Source organism: Macaca mulatta, chromosome 14 (genome assembly GCF_049350105.2).
Source record: "Macaca mulatta isolate MMU2019108-1 chromosome 14, T2T-MMU8v2.0, whole genome shotgun sequence".
Lineage (NCBI taxonomy): Eukaryota > Metazoa > Chordata > Mammalia > Primates > Cercopithecidae > Macaca > Macaca mulatta.
Genome location: NC_133419.1, coordinates 75,243,278 through 75,265,927, shown reverse-complemented (window position 1 = coordinate 75,265,927; position 22,650 = coordinate 75,243,278). Strand labels below are relative to the sequence as shown.

Sequence of the window (22,650 nt, the reverse complement as noted above, 5' to 3'; positions counted from 1 at the left end):
TAGCCAGAGGGACTGGATTTAAGACTGGGGCATGTTGGGATCTGCTGTAGGAATGAAGCTGGTGGTCCATCTCATTGGCTTAGACAGGTGTATGTCACCTAGCAGGTCCCTGCACAAGTAGTTCCTTGACTGCAACAAGAGGGGCCAGAGCTGAGACAGCCCCCTTGGGATCTGCTGTGGGATGGAGGCTGGTGTGCTTGTCATGGTGGTTCAGACAGGCACACAGCTGCCCGCATGGCTCTGCACAGATGGAATAATTCCCTGATTGTAGTGGGAGGGGCTGGAACTGACCATAGGCCTCCTTAGGATCTGCTGTGGAACAGAGGCTAGAGAGCCCTGTCTTGGTTTAGGGAGGTGCACATTGCCCAGCAAGTTCCTGCACAGATAGGATAGTTCCCTGACTGCAGCAGGAGGGGCCAAATTGCAGACTGGGCCTCCTCAGGATCTGCTGTGAGGTAGAGGCTGGAGAGCCCAGTCTCACTGGCTCAGAGGGGCATGTGTCTCCTAGAAAATCCCTATGCAGATGAGATAGTTACCTGATTGCAGCAGGAGGGGCCAGGGCTGACACTGGGTCCCTGTGGGATTTGCTATGGGAAGGAGCCCATCTTGTTGGCCCAGACAGGCATGTGTCTCCCAGCCGGTCTCAGCACAGACAGGATAATTCTCCACTGTAGTGACAGGGGTCAGAGCTGAGACTGGGCTCTCTCAGGATTTGCTGTAGGGTGAAGGCTAGAAAGCCCAGTCTCATTGGCTTAGAGGGGCATGTGTCTTCCAGCAAGCCCCTGCACAGTCTGGTTAGTTCTCTGATTGCAGCTGGAGGGACCAAGTCTGAGACTTGGGTCCCCTTGGAATTTGCTGTGGGACAGAGGTTGGTAAACTCATCTGGGAGCCTCAGGCTGCGAGATATGGGTGAGTCTCCCTCTGGTTCCTTGTGTAAGAGGCAGTGAGCAGGGACCTCAGCTAAGAGGGGCTGGATCAGAAAAACAGGGCAACTTTCAGGCTTACTGCCAAGACCGATGTCAGCAGGCAGACAAGCCTTTCCACCAAGGCACTAGTGTGCACTACTCCTTCTGGACCTCTCTGCAGATGGTTTTGGTTGCAGGCTTAAGGCCAAATATGGCTGTAGCCCAGGACCTTGGAAGCCTGGGCTGTTTCTAGGCTTGAACTGGGGAGCAAGCTTGGTGGATCAGCCACTGGTGTTGGTCTGTACTCTCAAAACAATCCTTCAAGGTCTTGGAATCCACTAGCGTTTCACAAACTCCTACCTGAATCTTGATGCTCCTGCAGAGAGACTTTTGACTGTGGGTGGGTGTAGAATTTTTGTGGTTGTGAGGGGACATGAGTGGGTTATCTTCTATTCCACCATCTTCTCTCTGCCTTTTTGCATTCTGAGAGTCTCTCCACTCAGTCTTCCATTTTATGAATTAGTTCTTCAACTGGGTCCATTTGTCTATCCAGCACATGTATGAGTTATTTTCATTATAAATTTACAGCTTTGTTAGTAGTTTTGCTTCCACAGCAATCTGCTTTTGTTTCAGGAGTGAAACTTTGGCATTTCTCAGAGGATACTGATTATCCTATTTTGAAGTTTTTATAACTTTTGTTAAATAAACTTTTTATTCAGGTGATAATTCTTCTCTTTTTTATATTGTTAATTTTCCTCAAATGGTAAGAGATTCTTGATTGTTTAGTCTGTTTGTATAACAATGCTCAATCAGAAGCTTAAAATGCGGTAATTTCTGTGATTGTGGGGAGAGCAGGATGCGCGATCAGACAGCGTGCCAATCTTTCTAGAGTTGCTGTCGTTTTCTAGGGTTCACAGATTAGCACTCACACTTGCAACCATGGCCCATCCCCCAGGGAATTCCTACTTTGTTCATTGCACAAGGCTTTCCCAAACTCCCTTGCAGACTCTCATCACAGGAGAAGTTATTTATGCCATGTTGTTCCATCCCCTATTACTGTTTTCTTCATTGTCATGTGACTTTTCTCATTATAATATCATTAACATGTAGAAGGTATCGGTTAACTAGGGTAAAGGTGAGCAATGTCTGCACAGGATCTAGTCCCATCAGATGCTATGCTGTGTTAGGTTGAACTCAGCTGTTTATTGACTCATCTCATTCTGATGGTCCCAAGAATGAAATCACTCTGCAGCCTCCTCCTTATGACTTTGTGCTGGTTGTTCTTGGTATCTCTCCTGAATATACTGGCTCAACTCATTCTGTTTCTACTAATATAACAAATATTTCCAAATCCTCTGACAGAATGTCTTCTATATACATTTTTCTCTTCTAAGACAGTTGGTTAGCTTTCTGCTCAGTATGGACTCCCCAGTAATTCTGAGGCTCAAAAGTGCTTAGGTGTTTTAAAGTCAGATAAAAGGTCAGTGTGGCTGAAATACAGTGAATGAAGGAGAGAGTATCAAGAAATGGGATTGAAGAAGTAGGCAGGGGCCCAATCATGCAGGACTTCAGAGGACTGGATAAGCAGTTTGTATTTTATCCTTAGTGCAAAGGGACTTATTACCTGATGCATGTCACAGCCAGCTCTTCTTCCTAGTTAGCATTGGGGCCGGGGACCAATGAGGACTCCCTCTAGGAGGTGCCCTGCTGCACACAGTGGATGGCAGATCTATATCCAGGGTGCTCTAGGCATCAGTCAATGCTGTCACCAACCTTCATTCTGTTTATCTTCTGTTTCAGAGGTTGTGTTTTCGTCTTACCCTGGATTTTCAACCTCAGAGGTAGGAACTGACTACTTTATATTTGTGTTCCTGAGTTAGAACATTAATTTTAATAGACAAAATGAAATAAATTAATGGAGCCATGAGAGTCATTTCTATAGATCACACTTAGGAAGCCCATTCATTGTATAGGTAGTTGCCAAGTACCTACCATGTACCAGGTCCTGTGCTGGCCACAGACAGACATGTCTTGACCTTACCTGCCTAGTCTAACTTTCATTGTTCTCACATGCTGTTTAGCATAATGTAATAATGGCAGCTGCCTCAAGTGATAAAATTGGCATTGAAGTGGGGCTGCTACCAGCAGCTCCGTAACTAGAGTCCCCCAAAGCTGGAAAAGTCCTTGCCAGATACACCACTATCCAGGACCTAATCCTTGATGTCACAGGCTTAGACCCTTGATTTTTGTTAGCATAGAAAATTGTTTTTTCTCTCACGGCAGATACTCATGGAGACTGGTGCATGTAAACTAAATATTGATTTATTCATTTACAATAAATAGTATATCTCTTCATTTAGCCAACCTGCATCCTTGAGAGGCAACTTAGTATACAACCTCCCCACAGATACAACTGTGTGAGAAATTCTATCAGTTAACTATAGCTGCTTACTCAAACCAACCCAGTAACAATTCATTATTTTTCACCACTCACAATTGAGTTGACAAAGTGATTCCACTGGCTTCACCAAGGCTCACTCATGCAACTGCATTTAGCTGGCAGGGTAGCTGTCGGCTGGGCTCAAGGACACAGCTGGCATGGCTTGGCATCTTCTCTGTGGTCTTTTCCTCCTGGGCTACATTGCAGTATGGTTTCATTACAGCATCAGGGTTTCAAGAGAGCAAGGATGAATTGAAAGGTTCTAAAATTGAAATAGTGTCACTTCTCCACATTCTGTTGGTCAAAGCAAGTCAAAAGCCCAGTATTATATTGCTGTACAATTCTGACGCTGACCCTTGAGTTTGTGCAGACCCCACAAGTTAAGCACAGAGCCCACAAGTGAGGGTAGTTCCCAAAAAGATTTCGCTCACTTCAGAAGCCAGCCACAAGTTTAGGAGTCCCCAGGCTATCCACACTTTGACCAACTGGTGATAAATTCAAGAGTTTCCACAACCCACTCAGGTTCAGTAATTTTCTAGAACAACTCATAAAACTCAGCAAAGGGTTATACTTACAATCACAGTTTTACTATAATGCAGCAGTCCCCAACCTTTTTGGCTCCAGGGACCAGTTTTGTGGAAGACAATTTTTCCATGGACTGGGGTGGGGTGGGTGGTTTCAGATGATTAAAGTGCATTACTTTTATTATGTACTTTATTTCTGTTATTACATTGTAATATATAATGAAATAATTATACGACTCACCACAATGTAGAATCAGTGGGAGCCTTGAGCTTGCTTTTGTGCAACCAGACGGTCCCATCTTGGGGTGATGGGAGACAGTGACAGATCATCAGGCATTAGATTCTCATAACAAGAGCACAACCTAGATCCCTCGCATGCCCAGTTCACAGTAGGGTTTGTGCTCCTGTGAGAATCTAATGCCACTGCTGATCTGACAGGAGGTGCAGCTCAGGCAGTAATGCGAGCAATGGGGAGTGGCTATAAATACAGATGATGTTTCACTCACTCACCTGCTGCTCACTTCCTGCTGTGCGGCCCAGTTCCCAATAAGCCAAGAACTGGCACTGGTTTGTGGCCCGAGGGTTGGGGACCCCAGCTGTAAATGACACAAATCAGGACTAGCCAAATGGAAAAGCATATAAGGTGAGGTTTGAGAGCTTTCTTGCCTCTCCCTGTGAAATCAGGGCATGTCTCCTTCCCAGCACACTGAATGTGCTCACCAACCAGGAAGCTCACCCACACCTCAGAGTCCAGAGTTTTTATTGGAGGCTCATTGGCCACCTGATTGAACTCAATTTCTAGTTCCTTATCCTCCCCAGGGGTCAGGCTGGTGCAAAGCCCCAACTCTCTAGTCACATGGTTAGTCTTTCTGGCATGGCCAGCCTCCATCCTGAGTCATGTCATTACCCTAAACTCAGGTGTGACTCAAGGGGTCCTGCATAACAAAGATATTCCTATCACTTAGAAAATTCCAAGGTTTTAGAAGCTCAGTGCCAGGAACCTGGGACAAAGACCAGACAAATTGTTTCTTATGTAATAGCCAGTCTAATTTCAGGAGGGTAGACACATGGTCTCCACCTCTGAATGGGAGGAGCAGCAAGGTCACACTGCAAAAGGGCATGTATGTGGGATGGAGGGGCTTGTGGCCATTATACAGTCTACCTCACAAGTCAAAGATAATTTGTAGGATTGCTCAGTGCTCAGATCAGCTCTCTGACATCTGAAAATCTAGAAAGTGAGTTGGATAGTTGAGACTTTTAGTGGCCTTTCTCTTAAAATCAGATGCATCTCCCTCTAAGACAGGGCCCTCTCTGCCCCCATCAGGGCCAGTTATGCCCTTGGGTCAGGATACTCCTCATCTTGACTCTCTGGCTTTTCCTTGTCTGTACTGCAGTCTGACTTACCCCCTTCAGTTCACACAGCCTTGCTCTAAGTAGGGAATTACATAGTGGAGGAGACTGCCTTATCAGACTGCCAGCACATTCCACTCTTGCATCTCAGAGATTGCCTTGGGATCACTGGGAGAGGCGAGTCATCTGAGTTCCCAAACACCATCACTGGTTTTTGTTTTATTCTCACCTGTGACTGACCTGTCCACTCATATGGTTTTACAGGTTGACCCAGAAGGGTACAAAATACTTGGCTCAAAGTAAGTGCCCCATAAATGTTCATTGAATGAACAACCAAAATTTAAGTGACTTGCTCAAGATTCCATAGTGATTAATTAATTCAGCTTACGACAGAATCTAGTTCATCTGAACCTAACCCTTAGCCCAACATCTACCCTTATAATAGCCTGTGGTCCCATTGAACTCAGGAATTAGTGAGTGTAGTGAGTTATGTATAGTTAAACCAACAATGACCTTTTTCTGCTTGATCAAATATGTTGAACCTGTGGCAGTCTGGGTTGTATGAAAAGAACATGACCCTGCAAGAAGGGATCCAGATGCAGCATGCCACATTCAGCCCCCACGGGCCGGCTGAAGTCATTCAGGACTGTTGTTTCATCCCCAAATGAAGACCCTCCAACTCGAGGATGTGGGCTAGCCCATCAGAGCAGGTGTTCAAGGCTCAAGACACCTCCCTCTCCCTCTCCCCACTAGAAAAATTCCCCTTAAGGACACAAGCACCTTCCCCTTTGCCTTCTGGAGAAATTTTAGCCCAACTGTGTAGAAGGACCAATTCAGGGTAAGCTGCTGTAGGGCAGAGAGGGTGGGGACCAAGTACCTCTGATGTCTGCACCAGTGCTGTATTATCCTGTGGCCTCAGAAAACTTGAAAATGGAACTTTGGGTGCTTGAGAATTAGCTCATCATATGACCTAAGAGAACTTGGAGCCAGAATTCTGGGCTGATGGTGACATCTACCCTTATGACCCTACATGTCTCTTTTTGGCCAAGTCTCTCTAGGAAGGTCATTCATTCCACCCTGTTCCATTGAAAGGGTCTGTTGGCCCTTAGTGACCTTATTTATTATCGGGCACTTTGATTTTGACTTTTCCTTCTTTCTAAGACAACCAAGATATGTTCACTTCCTCCTATATTCGAGATCCTTCCTGTGAAGTCACTGAAGGCCAGGAACCAGACGCTGGCCCCACCCTTCCCAGAGCTGAGATACCTTAGCCTGGCCTACAACAAGGTGACTTTTTGCTCCTCTACTGTTTCCTCAGGGGCACAGATGGGAGGGTGGGATGCAAGTTGCTCTGGCCTAAAAACCAACCTTCCATTCAATTCCCTGCATTACAGGTACATGGGCTCAGGAATTCTCAGGGTGGGGAAAGTGGAGGGAGTTCAGGCCAAGGCAGGAGTCCATCTCTTCAGTCACAGATATTTATTTAGCACTTACCATGTGTCAGGCTCTGTGGTAGGCACTAGGTATACTGCTGTGGAAAGAGACTTGGCCTCTGCCCTTTTGCAACTTATCACCTATAAGGAAGAAAGGAAGACTGATAGGGACAAATCATCACAATACGAGCATGCTTAGTGTTATGAAGAAATTCACCGTGTTATGAAGTAAATGATGGAGGGGAGGTGTCTAACCTAATACTTGGGATCAAGGAAGGTTCTCAAGAAAGTGGTGTTTAAGCTGAGATCTGAATCAGTGAGTTTAATCAGGTGAAGAGGGGTGAGTCAAGTGAGGGTAGAAATGTAGCTTAAGGGGAACAGCAGATACAAAGTCTAAGGGACAGATTTAACATATTTTTCCAATATTCATGTCCTGTTTGGTTTTCTGTAAAATCCCACTAATTGAGCCCTACTCAAGTCTGAAATGCAGGAAACTTGTAAGATACTCTGCTTACATTCCTCTACAGCAAGCAGCTGGTACAGCTAAACTCCCCAGGTGTTTTCTTCTAAGAGTTTTATTGTTTTAGCTCTTACATTTAGGTCTTTATTTCAACTTAATCTTTATATATAGTGTGAAACAGGTATCAGCTTCATTCTTTTGCATGTGGATATCCAGCTTTCTTAACACCACTTACTGGAAAGACTATTCTTTCCCTCATTGTTACACCCTTGCCGAAAACCAGTGGACCATAGATGTATCACAGGTCCCTTTTCTTGAAATTGGTAATTTATGTCTTCTATTGATCCAAAATAGTTAGACATTACCTCTTTTATTGACTTTCTCTTATTAAACTAGCTGCTGCTTTCACTGGATGTCTCTGTTTTCTATTTCATTGATTTCTGCTCGTAACTTTACTTCTGTTCTTCTACTTAAAATGATTTTAATTTGCTCCTCTTTTTCTCACATCTTAGACAGTATAATTTTAGTTAATTGATTTAGACCTTTCTTTCTAATATAAGCAAGTAAAGCTTTACATTTCTTCTCCAAGCACTGCTTTAGCTGAGTCCTACAAATTGTAATATATTTTCTTTTTATTTTCATTAAATTAAAATATTTTCACTTTTTCCTATGATTTCTTCTTTGATCCACAGGTTTTTAAGAACTTAATTTCCAAATATATGGGGCTCTTCTAGGTGTCTTGTATTTATTTCTAATTTATTTTGTGTGCAGATAACATAATCTGTAAGATGTCATTCTTCTGAAATCTGTTTAAACTTGTTTTATGATTCACCCTACGGTCGGTCTGTCTTGGTGAACGTTCCATGTGCATTTCAAAAACTATGTATATTCTGCAGTTTTGTGGGAAAGGGTTCTATAAATATTAAGGTAAGGTGGTTGGTTGTGTCACTCAGATCTTCTCTGTACTCTTGTCTAGTTGTTCTATCAATCACTGAGAGCAGTGTGTGAAAATCTCCAGACGTAGTTGTGAATTTGCTTATTTCTCCTTTTAGTTCTGTCAGTTTTTACTCCATGTATTTTGAAGTCTGCTATTGATGCAGATACATTTAGAATTGTTATATCTACTTAACGTATGGGTACTTTTATAAATTATGAGTTGCCTTTTTTTGCCTCTAATAATATTCCTTGTCTCAGTGTCTTTTTTGTTTGATTTAAATATAGCTACATAGCTTCCTTATACTTACTGTTTGCATAGTATATCTCTTTCTATCCATTTACTTGCAACCTATTTATATCTTTGTAGTTAAGGTGTGTCTCTTTTAGACAGCATATAGTTAGTTTTTCCTAGGGTGCCAGTGTTTTTCTCAGTTTTCCTGCTTTGTCCTCAGTTTTCATTCTTCCCTGAGTGCCAGCACCTCAGAGGAGTTTATCTCCACATGCTCATTCCTCCCCCTAGCAGTAGACTGCTTTTGCTTGCCACTTAGTGCTTGCTAAGTAACAAGTGGTGGTAGGGGCCAAAGGGAGGCTCTAGCGCCAGTCTTAGGCAGCCCTGGGACCAACCCTGTGTCTCAAGGATGGGCTTTTTTCAGTGGTCCTACCCCTCTCCTAGCAGTAGGAGACCTCTAATGTGCTAGGCCCAGGTTGGTTTCCTGCTCCAACCACAGGAGTAGTGGGTTTTAATTTTTTCCCTACCCAAGATGCAGTGCCCCAGGCTGCAGGGTTTGCTGATCTTCCTCAGCAGCTGAAGGCTTTTGTTAACTATGGAGAAGGGTTGGTAAAGCCCCCTGCCTTTTTGTGGTGGGAGCTATCTCCTCTTCCAGGCTCACACCACCGAGAAAGCCTGTCATCAGTCTCTCTCCTGCCTCCAATCTTTCTCACACTAGTGAGCGTGAACTCCCTGGATGTCTGCAGCTTAAAGGGGTTTACTCTAGGCCATGCTTGGTCTTTATAAATTCACTAAAATTTTTTACCTGATTTCTTAAGTGCTTGTGTGGCACTCACATCTGCCACATTCTGCCGCAGGCAGGCCAGTGTCTGTGTCCCACCTCTCCTTGGAGGTGCCAGTATTTTCTTAGATTTCAGGCCACAATTGTCCTGGGATGTTAGCTCTCTATTGGACTCAAGAAAAGTTATGATTTTATAGATTATTCAGTTTTTTTCTTAAGGCTGGAGCAGCACTCCTTCCATTTTTCTGTTTGCACCTGAGTTTTTAAATGGTATTTTACTTTATGATAGTTACCACCTAATGTGTTGTATCTTTTTGTCTATTGTCACGTATCTACTACCAGAATGTGCTTTCGTTTTTTAGCACTAGGACTTTGTTTTGCTTACATCTATAGGCTCATTATCTAGAATATTACCTGATACATGATAGGTGCTCAACAAGTTTGTTAGATGAATGAATGATTTTTGTTGTTGTTGAGATGGAGTCTTACTCTGTTGCCCAGGCTGGAGTGCAGTGGTGCGATCTTGGCTCACTGCAGCCTCCTCCTCCCGGGTTCAAGCAATTCTCCTGCCTCAGCCTCCCAAGTAGCTGGAATTATAGGCACCTGCTACCACGCCTGGCTAATTTTTGTTTTTTTATTAGAGATGGGGTTTCACCATATTGGCCAGGTTGGTCTTGAACTTCTGACCTGGTGATCCACCCACCTCGGCCTCCCAAAGTGCTAGGATTACAGGCGTGAGCCACCATGCCCGGCCCCATGAATGATGTTTTAGTCATGTCAAATAATACAGCTGTGTTGAAATATTCAATTAGTAAAGTTACAAACTTCAAAATAAATTCTGCCTTTAAACAGAAGTTATACATGTAGAATATTCATCAGAAAATCACTCAGAATATTCACTAGAAATTTTTGTGTCAAAAGTAAAATAATCACTTTCACTTGGTCTTTAATACTTAGTTCCTAAATGTGACGGATTGTTACACTCTCCTTAACCCAATGAGATTGAGAAGAAATTTAAAGTTATCATTGGAACCTGAATGCATCTCCAGAAGCATTCAGCTCACCCTAGAGGGAACAGGCTAGCACCATGGCCAGATTTCGGCTTGCTGTATCAGCCAGAATCCTAAGCCCATACCTTTCAGCTGGGCTTAATTTCACAGAAAATGTGATACACATGACCTGAATATCATTCAATTTTTTAATCAATTTTTAATTGTAATTTTCTTCAACTTTTTAATCACCTGGTTTGGGTGAATGTAATTTTGCATCCTGATAAGATTAAATTCTGCATCTCCCATTCTTTAGTGATTGTCTCTTGACCCCCTGATTTGCACACAAGAGACTCTACACCCACTTTGACCACCATTATAGTCATTTATCAAAACATATTGGGCACTTTTTTAGGTTCGTCCTCTATCTCTGAAGTCTAGATAATGGCAGCAGAATTTTATATTTTACTCTGTTGCAACTACTTAACTCTGCTCTTGTAGGACAAAAGGCAATATGGCAACAAATGAGACAGGTAGTATTTTTTCTTTTTCTTTTTTTTTTTTTTTGAGACAGAGTCTCACTCTGTTGCCCAGGCTGGAGTGCAGTGGCGTGATCTCGGCTCACTGCAACCTCCACCTCCTGGGTTCAAGTGATTCTTCTGCCCCAGCCTCCCAAGGAGCTGAGATTACAGGTACCCGCCAGCACACCTGGCTAATTTTTGTGGGTTTTTTTTTTTTTTTTTTTTTTGTATTGTTTTAAAGTAGAGCCAGGGTTTCACCATATTGGCCAGGCTGATCTCAAACTCCTGACCTTGTGATCCACTTGCCTCAGCCTCCCAAAGTGTTGGGATTACAGGCGTGAGCCACCGCGCCCAGCCAGAGAAAGGTAGTATTCTAATGAAACTTCAGTAAATGGATCACGGGCCAGATTTGGGCCATGCGCTGTATTTGCCAGTCCTGGTTTTGGTAAAGCCTGTGTGCTAAGAGTGGTGTTTACATTTTTTAATGATTGAAAATAATCAAGGATAAAATTTCATGACACGTTAAAATTATATGAAATTCAGATTTCAGGGTCCATAAATAAAATTTTATTGGAAAAAAGCCACCACACCTATTTATGAATTGTCTATGGCTGATTTTGTACAACAATAGTAAAATTGAATAGCTGCAACAGAAACCATATGGTCTGCAAAGCCTAAAACACTTTGACAGAAAAGGTTTGCTGATCCCTGGTCTAGAAGATCAAATGTTAAAGTCTCTCAAGGCTTACTCCTAGTTTCTTTTCTCTCACTCCCTACTGTTTCCCTAGGGATGACTTCAGATACCCATTGGCCCATGAACAGTGACTCACAAATTTCTAACTCTAATGCAGACCTCTCCTCTGTATTCCAGGAGGCCTCAAAGGTACCGCCAACATACACATACCCAAAGCAAGCTAATGAATTTTTTCTTCAAATTTTATGTTCTTTCATTGTGCCCTTAGTGAATAGGTTGATCTTCCATCCAGTTATTCAAGGCACAAACCAGTTGTCACCTTTGATACTTCTCTCTCTTTTGCACCTTCCCATCCTCCGCCTCCGCCCCCCAATATCTACATCATCACCAAGTCTTGTCAAATTTAGGTCCTCATATTTCTAAAATCCATCTAATGAGTTCCCCAAGGACCCAAATCTTAAACTACCCTTTGTTTGGCCCCTACTTGCATTTCCAGCCCCATTTTGCACCAGGTGCCCTCATTCTCTCTGCTTTTAATTACACTAGCCTTCTTTAAACCCCTCCAGCAGGCTATGAGACCTTTCACACATTTTTCTCTTTGTATATAGAACACTTCCTCTCTGCATTAAAGTAAGACTAGCTACTGCAACAAACTTAAACATCTTAATCACTTAACACAATAAAAGTGTATTCCTTGCTTTTAAAAAGTCCATTTTGGATATTCCTGATTGGCAGGTAGCCTTCCACATGATCATTCGGAGACCCAGGTCCCCTCTGGCTATGTTCTGTCATCTCATAGGGTCTTAACACTACTCAACTGGATCCCATGTATCCCATTAGATGGTTGAGCAGGGGGACTGTGGTAAAGGGAGGAAAGTAGAGGAGGTACAGGAGGGTACAGACTGTACAGAGAAGTAGCATTTACTACTACTGCCCAAGTTGCATTGGCTAGAACTGGGTCACGTGACTACACGTACTTGCCTGGGAGGCTAGGAGATAAGATCCGTGTGCTAGAGGTAGAGAAATGGTTTTGGTTAATAGAGAGGTTTCTCTGCCACACACTCCATGCCCCACTGCGTTCACTAATTACCTCCTTCAGACCTCAGAGACACCTCTTACCTCTCTGACTGGGTCAGATGACCCTGTTACTTCATGCACCTATCTTGTGACACCACATTGTAAGTCTATTCTCCTGTGTTACTGTCTCTGCAGTGCTTGTTTCCCACTAGACAGTGCTCTCTGAGGGCAGAAATTGTGTCTGTTTTGCTCATTCCCAACTAAGTGCTTGGCACATGGTAGGTATTCAGTAAATATTTGTTGGTTGAATGAATAAAAATGAAAGAGAAGTTAGTTGCTCAGTGGAAATCTAGTGCTATCCAGTAAGGCTGCGGAGGAAGCTAAACTGAAGTGCCCTCCCTCTTCCAGCCCGTGGACTTTACGACCTTCATTGGGTCCTACATCTGGCCCAATACCTTTCAGTGTGTCCAGGGGTCTGATAGGCCACTGCCCGACTCCTGGTCCCTTCGATCCTGATGTCCCTGATACTTTTCCATTGCTAATAGATACTCTCGCCAAGATGGTCCCCAGCTTTTCCAGGCAGTCTGCTCAACAAAGCTTGTATATTTTTTGCCCTTCAGAGGCTGGCTTGGCCAATAAGCCACCACTTGCAGGCTGGCTTCACAGGGCATTCTCTGTATCCCAGACAGCCATGAGGTCTCTCTTAACACTGGCTCTACTTATCCCTTAGATGTGTGGGTCCTCCTTTCCCCCTATCCATCCCCAGAGAAGTGCCCAGGACTGGCTTCAGTGAAAGAGCCATCAGGAGTGTGTAGAGGTTTGTGTTGAGGAAGATGAAGTGTCAAATTGTATCCTGAAGTTAAAGTCAATGCCCTGTCAACCTTCCAGAATCTTCATGAGATAAAGAGTTTGTTTGTTCTTACCACAAATGTTTGTTCTTATTATTTTGCCACCAGCTTCCCTAATACTTGATATAGGCTACATATCCAGCATGGAAAAGAGAGGAAAAACTCTTAGCTCTTAAACACGCAACAGTGATGGTGGAATTTCAGACAAGAGGGGCAAGGCACTCTCTGCACGAGTAGGTGATATTGTAGGGACAAGGCAGCACCCAGCAGCGAGTCCCATCCACAGCAGCATGTCTTACCCAATATCACCCCCAATCCAAGCAAGCATGTAGCCCTGCAGTGAGGGGCCTAGACATACCTAGGTAGAGGTGAGGGGTGGTGTCAACCTGAGAGTCTCTCTTGCATTCATTACAGATCGCAAAAGAGGATGCTGTCCTACCAGTAGCTCTCTTCCCATCTCTCTGCGAATTCGTCTTTCATAACAACCCTCTGGTGGCCCATACACGAGGTATGGTGCCCGCAAACCTGCCCCCTCTCAACCCAGTGCCCAAGGAGCAGTGTGGCACCCTCATCCCCACCTCATCAATGGCAAGCCCTGGGATCTACTCTGTGTCAGGGTGGACAAGGTTCATGGTACATTGAGGAGTAGAGGAAATAGCTCTGTACCAGCTCATCCTGACAGTAACCCTGTGAGGCAGGCATTATTGTCCCCACGGACAGTGGTAGAAACTGAGGTGCAGGGAGGTTCATGATCTGCCTAAGGTCACACAGCAAGAAAGAGTCTGAGTTGGGAATGGAATATGGAATTCTCTAAATCCTGTATGAGCTCTTTTGAACCACACCCTGCTTTGTGGAACAGTTCTGTCATGACCTCATTTCCCACTTCCCAGTTGCAGAGGGGTGCAGCCCCAACTGCAGGAGCCTCTCTTCCCAGAGCACAAGGAATGGGGTGGTCAGCAGTGGAGCAACTGTGTAAGATACAGGAGCTGGAGGCATTTTAGAGTCCTGGGCCCTGGAGTGACACCAGTGAAGTTCTGATCCTCACTCCACAGTAGCTTTATTATCTTGGACAAATTCCTTAGCCTCTCTGTGCCTCAGTTTCCTTGCCTATTGAATGGGAATAATGAGGTACCTACCCCTAGGGTTGAGAATAAGTTTCATTAATACATGTAAAGCGGTTTGAATAGTGCCTGGCACATAGTAAGCCCCAGTATAAATTTTAGCTAATAGTAATCTTATTTTCCCATCATGGCACCAGGGGTCCCTCCTCTGCTGAAGAGCTTCCTCCAAGAGCGACTGGGAATCCACTTAATTCGAAGGAAGACAGTAAAGCCTAAGCATCATGTTTTGATGTCTCGGAAGGAATCACGGAAGGTAGGGCTTCCAAGGCAGGACTCTCACCCCCAGGAAGAGTGCAGCCTATTATAATGGATGTAAACCAACCTGGCTGTAGAGCTGCTCACTCCACAGTGCCTGGAATCTCTCCATTAGATTCAGCATTGCCTTCTCCTTTCCTTGCTTTGGGAAGAGCATTGGATAAAACAACAGATATGAAAATATATTTTAAACTCCCAAAACTCTTACCATTGAAAGTTACAGTCACCTACAGTAATTGAGAATGGCTATGGGCCAGGTGTGGTGGCTCACGCCTCTAATTGCAGCACTTTGGAGGCCAAGGCGAGAGGATCACTTGAGGGCAGGAGTTTGAGACCAGCCTGGGTGAGATCCTGTCTCTACAAAAAAAAAAAAAAAAAAAAATGGCTAAGCCAGGACCGGAATACATCTCCTGCCTGAATCTTAAGGAAGTGTTTCCTTATGTTGAGAGAAGTCTACTTCCTTTGCCATAAAGTAAGTCAAATCCCTCTTTCATCTGAAGAATTTCAAAAATTTCTGTGAAATGCTCCTCCCTCCTGAACTTTAGTCTTTCTACAGCCAAAAGGTGAGCTGAGCATTGCTGATCCCAAAAGTTAAATACAGGTATTTCCTTGCCATCCCCTCTGCAGCCTGCCTCTGTCCAGCCAGGCTCTTGTCTGACGTCCTCAGAGGACTGGACAAGCATTTGAAGTCAGAAATAGAAATTCCAAGGTTTCCATCATCTTCCTTGTTGTCTGTTACCTCCTCTTAAGGATCTGCCCCATTATTTCCCATCAGCAAGCTGGGGAGGGGCAGAATCCTCTCTCTCCTTTACGAAGCCCCATGTCCAGGACTCTGCGGAGCCCTTGCATATATGCTATCTCATAATTCTCACAGCAGATGAAGCAACAGACTCAGAGAGGTGAACTGACTTGTTAAAAGTTAGTGTGGGTCCTAGGGGACCCCTCACACCTCCTCCCATCAAAGGTTCTGACAAACTTTTGAGCTAAATGAGTTAAATAAACACAGATGCCAGTGGCCAAATGAGAAACAAATCAATGCTTTGTTAATGTAGGCAAATACCCTCTATCTTGGACTGGAGATTGTGGCTTAGTCCTGAGTCAGGCTGGGGATGCCTGCATGTCCCCATTGTGCATACAGAGATGGGGCTAGAAATGCAGATTAGACCCCTGGGGTTACATGGACAAGGGCTGCAGCCCCTCCCCTCACACCTAGGCATGGACAGACAGGAGGAAAATGGAGAACCTGCCAGAGCAGGCCTGTAACCAAGAAGCTGTGTGAGCCCTTTGATGTGAGGACACAAATAGAAGATAAAATAGCCTGGTCTCATTGACGAGCAGATCCAGCCCACGACTGAAGCAGGGCCCAGTGACTCAACCTCTGGCCAGTTAGGTTACCCATTCCTCCCTTGGAAAGGGGTGGGGAAAGTAGCTGTGGGATAGAGAAAGAGCATTTCCTCCAGCACATCTCTCTCACAGAGCCATGAGAGGGAAGGGGAACTGTCCCTTCCCACCAGCTGCCAAGTGATGGCACTTGGTGTTTTAGATGCTGAGGTGCAGTGCTGTGTTCATGCCCTGTGCCTTGTGGCATGGATTCAGACAAAGACTCTGGGTCCCTCAGGCTTCAAGTCTAAACACTGAGGTTCTACATATTTTCCAAAAGGAGATTTTTTTTTTTAAAGTAACATGTTTTATAAAAGTCATCCTTCGCCCTCCTTAGTCCGTTAGGTACATTTGCACACACCATTTCATTTGGTGGAACTCTGTGAGAGAGGCACAAGGAGGAAATGGGAACTCAAAGGATAGACCTGTATTCCAGCCCATATTTTTCTAACTACAGTGCTTGGAATCTTTCCACTACGCAACTTAACATCTCTCAGTAAAAGTATAGATATAAGTGAACCAAATACCTCTGACAAAGAGTGAAAACAATCCACTATGTAAAGGGGGAGAGGGAAAAAACTAAGCCTAGCTGAGGTAAATTGGGCACATGGACACCTCCTGGCAGCTGAGGAGGATGGGGAGAATGGTCACAGGCTTTTACTAATTAAGGAAGTTATTTTCTTGGTCCTGAACCTTCAGAGAGATCTATCTTTCGGATCTTTATATAAGGTATAGGGACCAGCACCCTGAAAGGGGCCTGGTGCTGCCATCTTCCAGAAAATACAGGACCATTCCCCAACACCCTCTCCTCGGAGTCCCTGGGGAAAGCCATAGGCACCATGTTAAACCCTCATCTGACGAGTGAGACTCCTGAGGGCCAGAGTGACGTATGGTCAGGGAGGCAGCATGAAGCCTGGAGCCCAGGACTGGAATTACATCATCCAGGCATTACTGCTGAATCACTCTGGGACTTGGACAGGTCATTTTACCTCTCTAAGCCTGTTTCCTCATCTATAAAATTGAGGATAATTATTCATTGGGTAGTTTCAAGGTAGAAATAAAACAACTTACATCATGCATGGGGCACATCATAGATGCCCAACAAGTATGATTTCCCTTTCCACCTCCCAGTCAGTCCGTACCCAGCACTCCAGCTGCTATACAAGTGGCCTCAGGCTAGTGAGGCCCAGGAGGAGAGACTCCTGATTAGGAAGCACATTCATTCCAGCCCTTCTCCATGACAGGTGAAAACCGAAATCCCAAAGGTGCCGAAGCAGCCTCTGGTGCTCCATCACCCACAAGTGACCACAAACAAGTCTCCCTCAAAGGATATGCTAGAGCCAGAGGCAGAGCTGGCTGAAGATCTGCCCACTACCAAAAGCACTTTTGTGGAGTCAGAGATGCCCACTGAGAGTCTGGAAGGCCTTTCCCTGTCTCGCCGGACCTTCGTGCCACTGCCTCCCATCTGCTCCAACTCCACTGTGCATAGTGAAGAGACCCTGTCCCACCTCAGTGACACAGCTGTCCGTCTCAGCCCAGAGCACCCATCAGATGAGGACTCCAAGAGCACAGAGTCCATCTTCCTGACCCAGGTACCTGTATCCAGCTGTCCCTGCCCACTTGTTACTAGCTCCCACAGGTTCCTCTGCAGCCCTTAGGCTCGACTGCTGTGGACAGCTGGGAGCAACAAGCACATGGCAGGTCTGGAAATGAGAAGTCAGCACCCTTGGCGGAGCTTGCAAGCCTCTTCTGGAAGATCTCTGGTCTGAGGCTACTGATAGGGGCACCCATGGGGACAAGTCATGTTTCTGTGGCACAGACAAGATCTGTGGTCTGACTGGGATGTGATTCCAACTAGTTTTTCAGAAGGGTTTGCTGCTGCCTGTACCTCTCTACTTCAGGTCTCCTCACTTTTGATGTTGCCTCTGGATCCTGGGAACATAGATAGATCAGATGCAGGTCGTGCCCTTGAGGTGCTCTCAGTATAATGGGGAACACAGACAGACCAGCTCATGCAATCAGTGCTGAGACTGAGGAAATCCCAGAGGCTGGGAGCCTGGAGGAAGGAGAGATGCCAGTGCCCCAGCCCAGGAGGCCGTCCTGGAAGAGGCTCAACTGAGCTGAGATTTACAGGCTAAGTAGGAATTAAAGGTGAAGATATAGCAGCAAGGGCATTCTGGACAGAGGAAACAGCATGAAACAGGATAGAGGAAGAAAATTAAAATGGTACATTCAGAAACCACAAATGTTTAGTATCAGTGCAGCAGAAGGGTGGCATGTGGCAAAGGGTACTGTAAGGCTAGAAGAGTTGGCAGGGCCCCCTTGAACTTTATTACTGTACCATCCTTCTCCCTGATCTCCCTGCCTCCAGTCTTGCCCCTCCAATCTGCTCACTGCCAGATCTTTCCCGGATGTCCATCTATCCATTCATGGAGGTCTAACTCTCCATCCATCTATTTCTTTTTCCACAGATGACTTATAGTGACATATAAATTTATACAGTATAAAAGTATCTTAAAGAACTATCTCAGAACCTTTTTGGAGCAATGCAGAATATAAATAAGCATTTTAAAAGAAACAATTTGAGAGAGTTAGATGGAAAATATGGACAGGAAAGGAAGTAGTAGTACAAGAGTAATTCTGTCACTCAAACATGCACATCATGCACTGCTGCTATTATAATAAAGATGTTTTGACAAAATGCAATTCTGACCTCCTAGCGGCCAAAGCCATGCAATCAATTATGAGTCACCATGTTGTTCAGAAAAAAAAAAAAAAATCTTTTTTTTTTTCTGACCTAATTGTCCTGGCTATAACCTTTAATACAATGATGAATAGAAGTGGTGAGAGCAGACTTCCTTGTCTTGTGCCTGTTCTTAAGGGGAAAGCATTCAGTCTTTCACCATTAATTATGATATTAGGTGAAGGTTTTCCATAGATGCTCTTTATCTGGTTGAGGAAGTTACTTTGTATTCCTAGTTTGAGTGTTTTTTAATCATGACAGAGTGGGCTTTTCCTGTGTCTATTGAGATGATCATATGGTTTTGTTCCTTTATTGATATATTACATTAATTGATTTCCAGATGTTAAACCAACCTTTCATTCCTAGGATAAATCTCACTTGGTCATAGTATATAATCCCCTTTACTTGTGGAATTCAGTTTGCTAATATTTTTTGAGAACGTTTGCATTTATATTCATAAGTGATACTGCTTTGTATTTTTCCTTTCTTATAATGTCTTTCCCTAGTTTGGATTTCAGGTTAATACTAACCTCAGATAACAAGCCTCTTTTAATTTTTGGAAGAATTCTTTTTTAAATGTTTGGTAGAATTCACCAGTGAAACCATCTGGTCCTTAGCTTTTCTTTGTGGGAAGTTTAAAAATTGCTAATTCAGCTTTTTTGTTTGTTATAGGTCATATATATTGTATACACATACGTGTGTATATATACACGTATATTCACAAATACACACACACGTATATACATGATAGGTCTCACTGTGTTGCCCAGGCTGTAGTGCAATGGCTGTTCACAGGCACTATCCCACTACTGATCAGGATGTGAGTTTTGACCTGCTCCATTTCCTACCTAGGCAAGTTCATCTCTCCTTAGGCAACTTGGTGGTCTCCCACTCCTGGGAGGTCACCATATTGATGCCAAACATAGTGTGGACACTCGAGGAGCATAATGCACTACAGCCCAGAGCTTCCGAGCTCAAGCAGTCCTCCCACCTCAGCCTCCTGAGTAGCTAGGACTACAGGCATGTGCTACCCCACCTGCTGAGTCATTTTAATAAATAACTACATCCCTACATGACATACAGATTTCTTATAAAGCCATTAGGATAGGCTAAAATCCTCCATGGTTTGCCATGAGAGTGAGGATAAAGTACAAAATAAAGCACACCCTCAGCTTGGCATATAGTGGTCCTTACTGATCTGGGTCCTGCTTACCACTGCAGTTGCCTGTCTCTCCACATTTTACTTAACTGTACCAATCTTTAGTTCCCCCAAAATGAACCTTGATGTTTCTTACTTCTGCACCTTTGCTCATGCTGTTCCTTGTCTGAAACAATCATTCTTTCTCATCACTTGCAGTCTACACCTCTCCCCATTGCTCCGTAGGGATGGCTCTCCTGGCTCTTTAAGACTTAGCTCAGGCTAAGGCATTCTTCCAAGGGAGCTTCTTGGCTAGGTTGGGGCTTCCTCTGGGATCACCCAAAACCACTGTATTCCCTCTGTTAAAGCATTTATTAACTGTCTATTTTTATGTCTGCCTCCTTCCATCCCAGTCTTGGTCTTACCCTTGCCCTTAACAGGGCCCAGCACAGAGATGATGCTCTGAATGTTCATGGAATGAGTGAATGAATGAATGAATGAATGAATGAATGAATGACAAATGAATGTGTTTTCTTCCTGGGCACAGGTGAGTGAACTGCCTTCCTCCATCATCCATAAGGATGATTTAGAGTTGAAGGAGAAAGACCAAAAGAAACCACCAACAGCACCCAGAGAGGTGAAAGTGACTCGGAGGAAGCTCACAACTGCCTCCCTTCCCAGCAAGTACCACGGCTATGAAGAACTGCTGACAGCCAAGCCTGATCCAGCCTTCATTGAGCCAAAGGGTATGTGAGGGCATATCCTTGCTCCAGGGCAAGAGGCCATCTCCACAGCCCAGAGCAAGTCAGGGTCAAGCCAAGGCTGGCACCAAGCTGTCTTTTCCCAACTAGGGTGCTGTCCTCTGTCTAAATACCTGTCAAAGGGCTCCTTTTAGGGTGTCCTTTGTTTGAAGCCCCACATATTGGGACCCCTGTCCTGGCTTGGGCCTTCACTGGCTTACAGGGAACCACAGTTTATTCACAGATTGTAGTCGGTCTCAGCCTAGCTGTTCTGGATGATGATGTCTCTCCTCAGGAAAAGTTTGATGAATGAACACCCAGACTGGCCAGATTCTTGAGCTTTTCCCAGCCCAGGTTAAGTTCCCAAACTGAACGTCCGAAATCCTTCCTATCTGGTTGGAGGCAAAGGAGGCAGCGTCATCTCTGTGTTAATCTGTACTTCCAAAGCAACTGGCATTCAGCTGGACTGTTCTGGATATCAGCCCCTGCGATATAACCCCCTGAGGTTAACGGGGTTGCACTGGAGCCAGCCTTTTCCCCCACTCCAATACGATCGTCCCATTACAATCTGTGCTATTTTTCCATTATAATATGGGACAAATACTCACTGAAGAATGATGGACCTTCAGGCACTGGAACAGACCTGGAAGAAACCTGGGAGCAGTGTTTTCTTTTGGGGACTCTCAAATCCTTTTACCTAGAGCTGCTGTGAGACTGAGGAATGAAGCAATCAGGGGAGGCATCTGGGCGGACGGGCAGTGCCTTGACTCAGTCGCCTTCTTGCCCTAGGAATCCAGAAGAATGCACAGGCCCTACAACACATGCTGAAGCACCCACTCCTGTGCCACTCCTCCAAGCCCAAGCTGGATACTCTTCAGAAACCCTATGTTCCCAAAGAGAAACGGGTAAACATCCAGCTCATTGAGTGTGTAAATGGCCCCTGAGTAACTCCCTCAGGTACAGATGTGGCTGTCACCTTGGGACCCTCTGAGGGCCATGCTTTCCCAGCACCCCCAGATGCTCCTCAGCCTGTTGCTGTGACTATATGAAGTTAGGCTAGGAAAGTCTGTGCATAAACCTGGGATAACACCCTCCTCCATGACCTTCTGCCAGGCCCAGAGGATCCCGATTCCACCCCCAAGGAAGACTAGAACCCAACTGCTGGATGACATCTTCATTCGCTTGCGGGATCCCCGGAACATTACAGAGGCTCCACTAGGTATGGCTCTGCCACAGCTGCCAGGATCCCAGATCCAGTTCACTCCTGCTGACTAAAGGCAAAGAAAGGGCTTGTGTCAGTGCAGGAAAGGCCCCTAGAGAGCAACTACCTACATCAGTCTCTGTATGTAGATGGAGAAGGAGAGCCAGCATGAGGCCTGGAGTTGCCTAAAATCACATAGCATGTTAAGGTCTTGAACCAGAGCTTAAGATAGAGTCAAGAGGGCATACCACTGACTTCCTACTGCCCCAAGCCGGAAAGGCCATTTTCAGTCCCTTAGCATCCTCCTGTCATGCCATCCCACTTTCCAAGGGTCTCTGGACCCAATCCTCTTGCTTCCGGCTGGGTGGGAACCAGGGTGAGCTTGGTGCCTCTCCTGGCTTCTTTTCCTGCAGGTGCTGTCCTGCACCGGCGGACAGAACGGCGGCTGGTGAACCACAAGCAGTACCTGGAGGCCAAGAGGCTGTTGAAGGAGTTCCAAGCACGTTACCGGCAGCTGGTGAGTGGCTCTCTGCGGACAGTGTTCGGGACCACCCCGCTTCCCCCAGCCTGCCCAGCGCTGAGTGAGAGTCAGCCCAAGTTCGGCCGCTTCCTCGAGTTCATGGATGAGTTCTGCCAGGAGCCCACAGCCAGTGACTCACAAGGCTAGGGCTGTGCATGGGGGCTGTGCGCATCATCCAGCCTGTGCCTCAGCTCTCCCTAAGGGCTCTGTGCCCTGGACCGCACCTCGAGGTTGACCAGCCGGCCACAGGCCTCAGAGCTCAGCTGGGCCCCACTTGCTGGCCACAAGGTGGCCTCCCCTTGTTAGGATCTCCCCTTCTTGGGCCAGGCATGACGGGGTGCCTGGCCCAGCAGCAATAAAGAGTGGGTGCACAGGGCAATAGACTGGGTGCCACATGCATTCTTTCTTGGAACCCAGGCCACAGC

The 22,650-nt window shown here is 45.3% G+C and overlaps 1 protein-coding gene across 28 annotated transcripts in view; it reads left to right on the top strand.

Annotated features, from left to right (window-relative positions):
* Positions 1–22,606, top strand: part of XRRA1 (X-ray radiation resistance associated 1) — a 103,984-nt gene extending 81,378 nt beyond the window's left edge. For 4 of the 28 annotated variants that reach the window (XM_077963798.1, XM_077963795.1, XM_015115207.3 and 1 more), the window contains 9 exons: positions 2,706–2,746; positions 6,381–6,506; positions 13,542–13,635; positions 14,386–14,501; positions 17,128–17,475; positions 20,312–20,510; positions 21,294–21,409; positions 21,618–21,723; positions 22,119–22,606. In XM_077963798.1, the coding sequence (XP_077819924.1) occupies positions 2,706–2,746; positions 6,381–6,506; positions 13,542–13,635; positions 14,386–14,501; positions 17,128–17,475; positions 20,312–20,510; positions 21,294–21,409; positions 21,618–21,723; positions 22,119–22,372 (1,400 nt within the window). In that variant the 3' untranslated portion in view covers positions 22,373–22,606. The remainder of the gene's footprint in view (positions 1–2,705; positions 2,747–6,380; positions 6,507–13,541; positions 13,636–14,385; positions 14,502–17,127; positions 17,476–20,311; positions 20,511–21,293; positions 21,410–21,617; positions 21,724–22,118) is intronic. The other 24 variants (XM_077963805.1, XM_077963807.1, XM_077963808.1 and 21 more) reach the window with 11 other exon arrangements.
* The last annotated feature ends 44 nt before the right edge of the window (positions 22,607–22,650 follow it).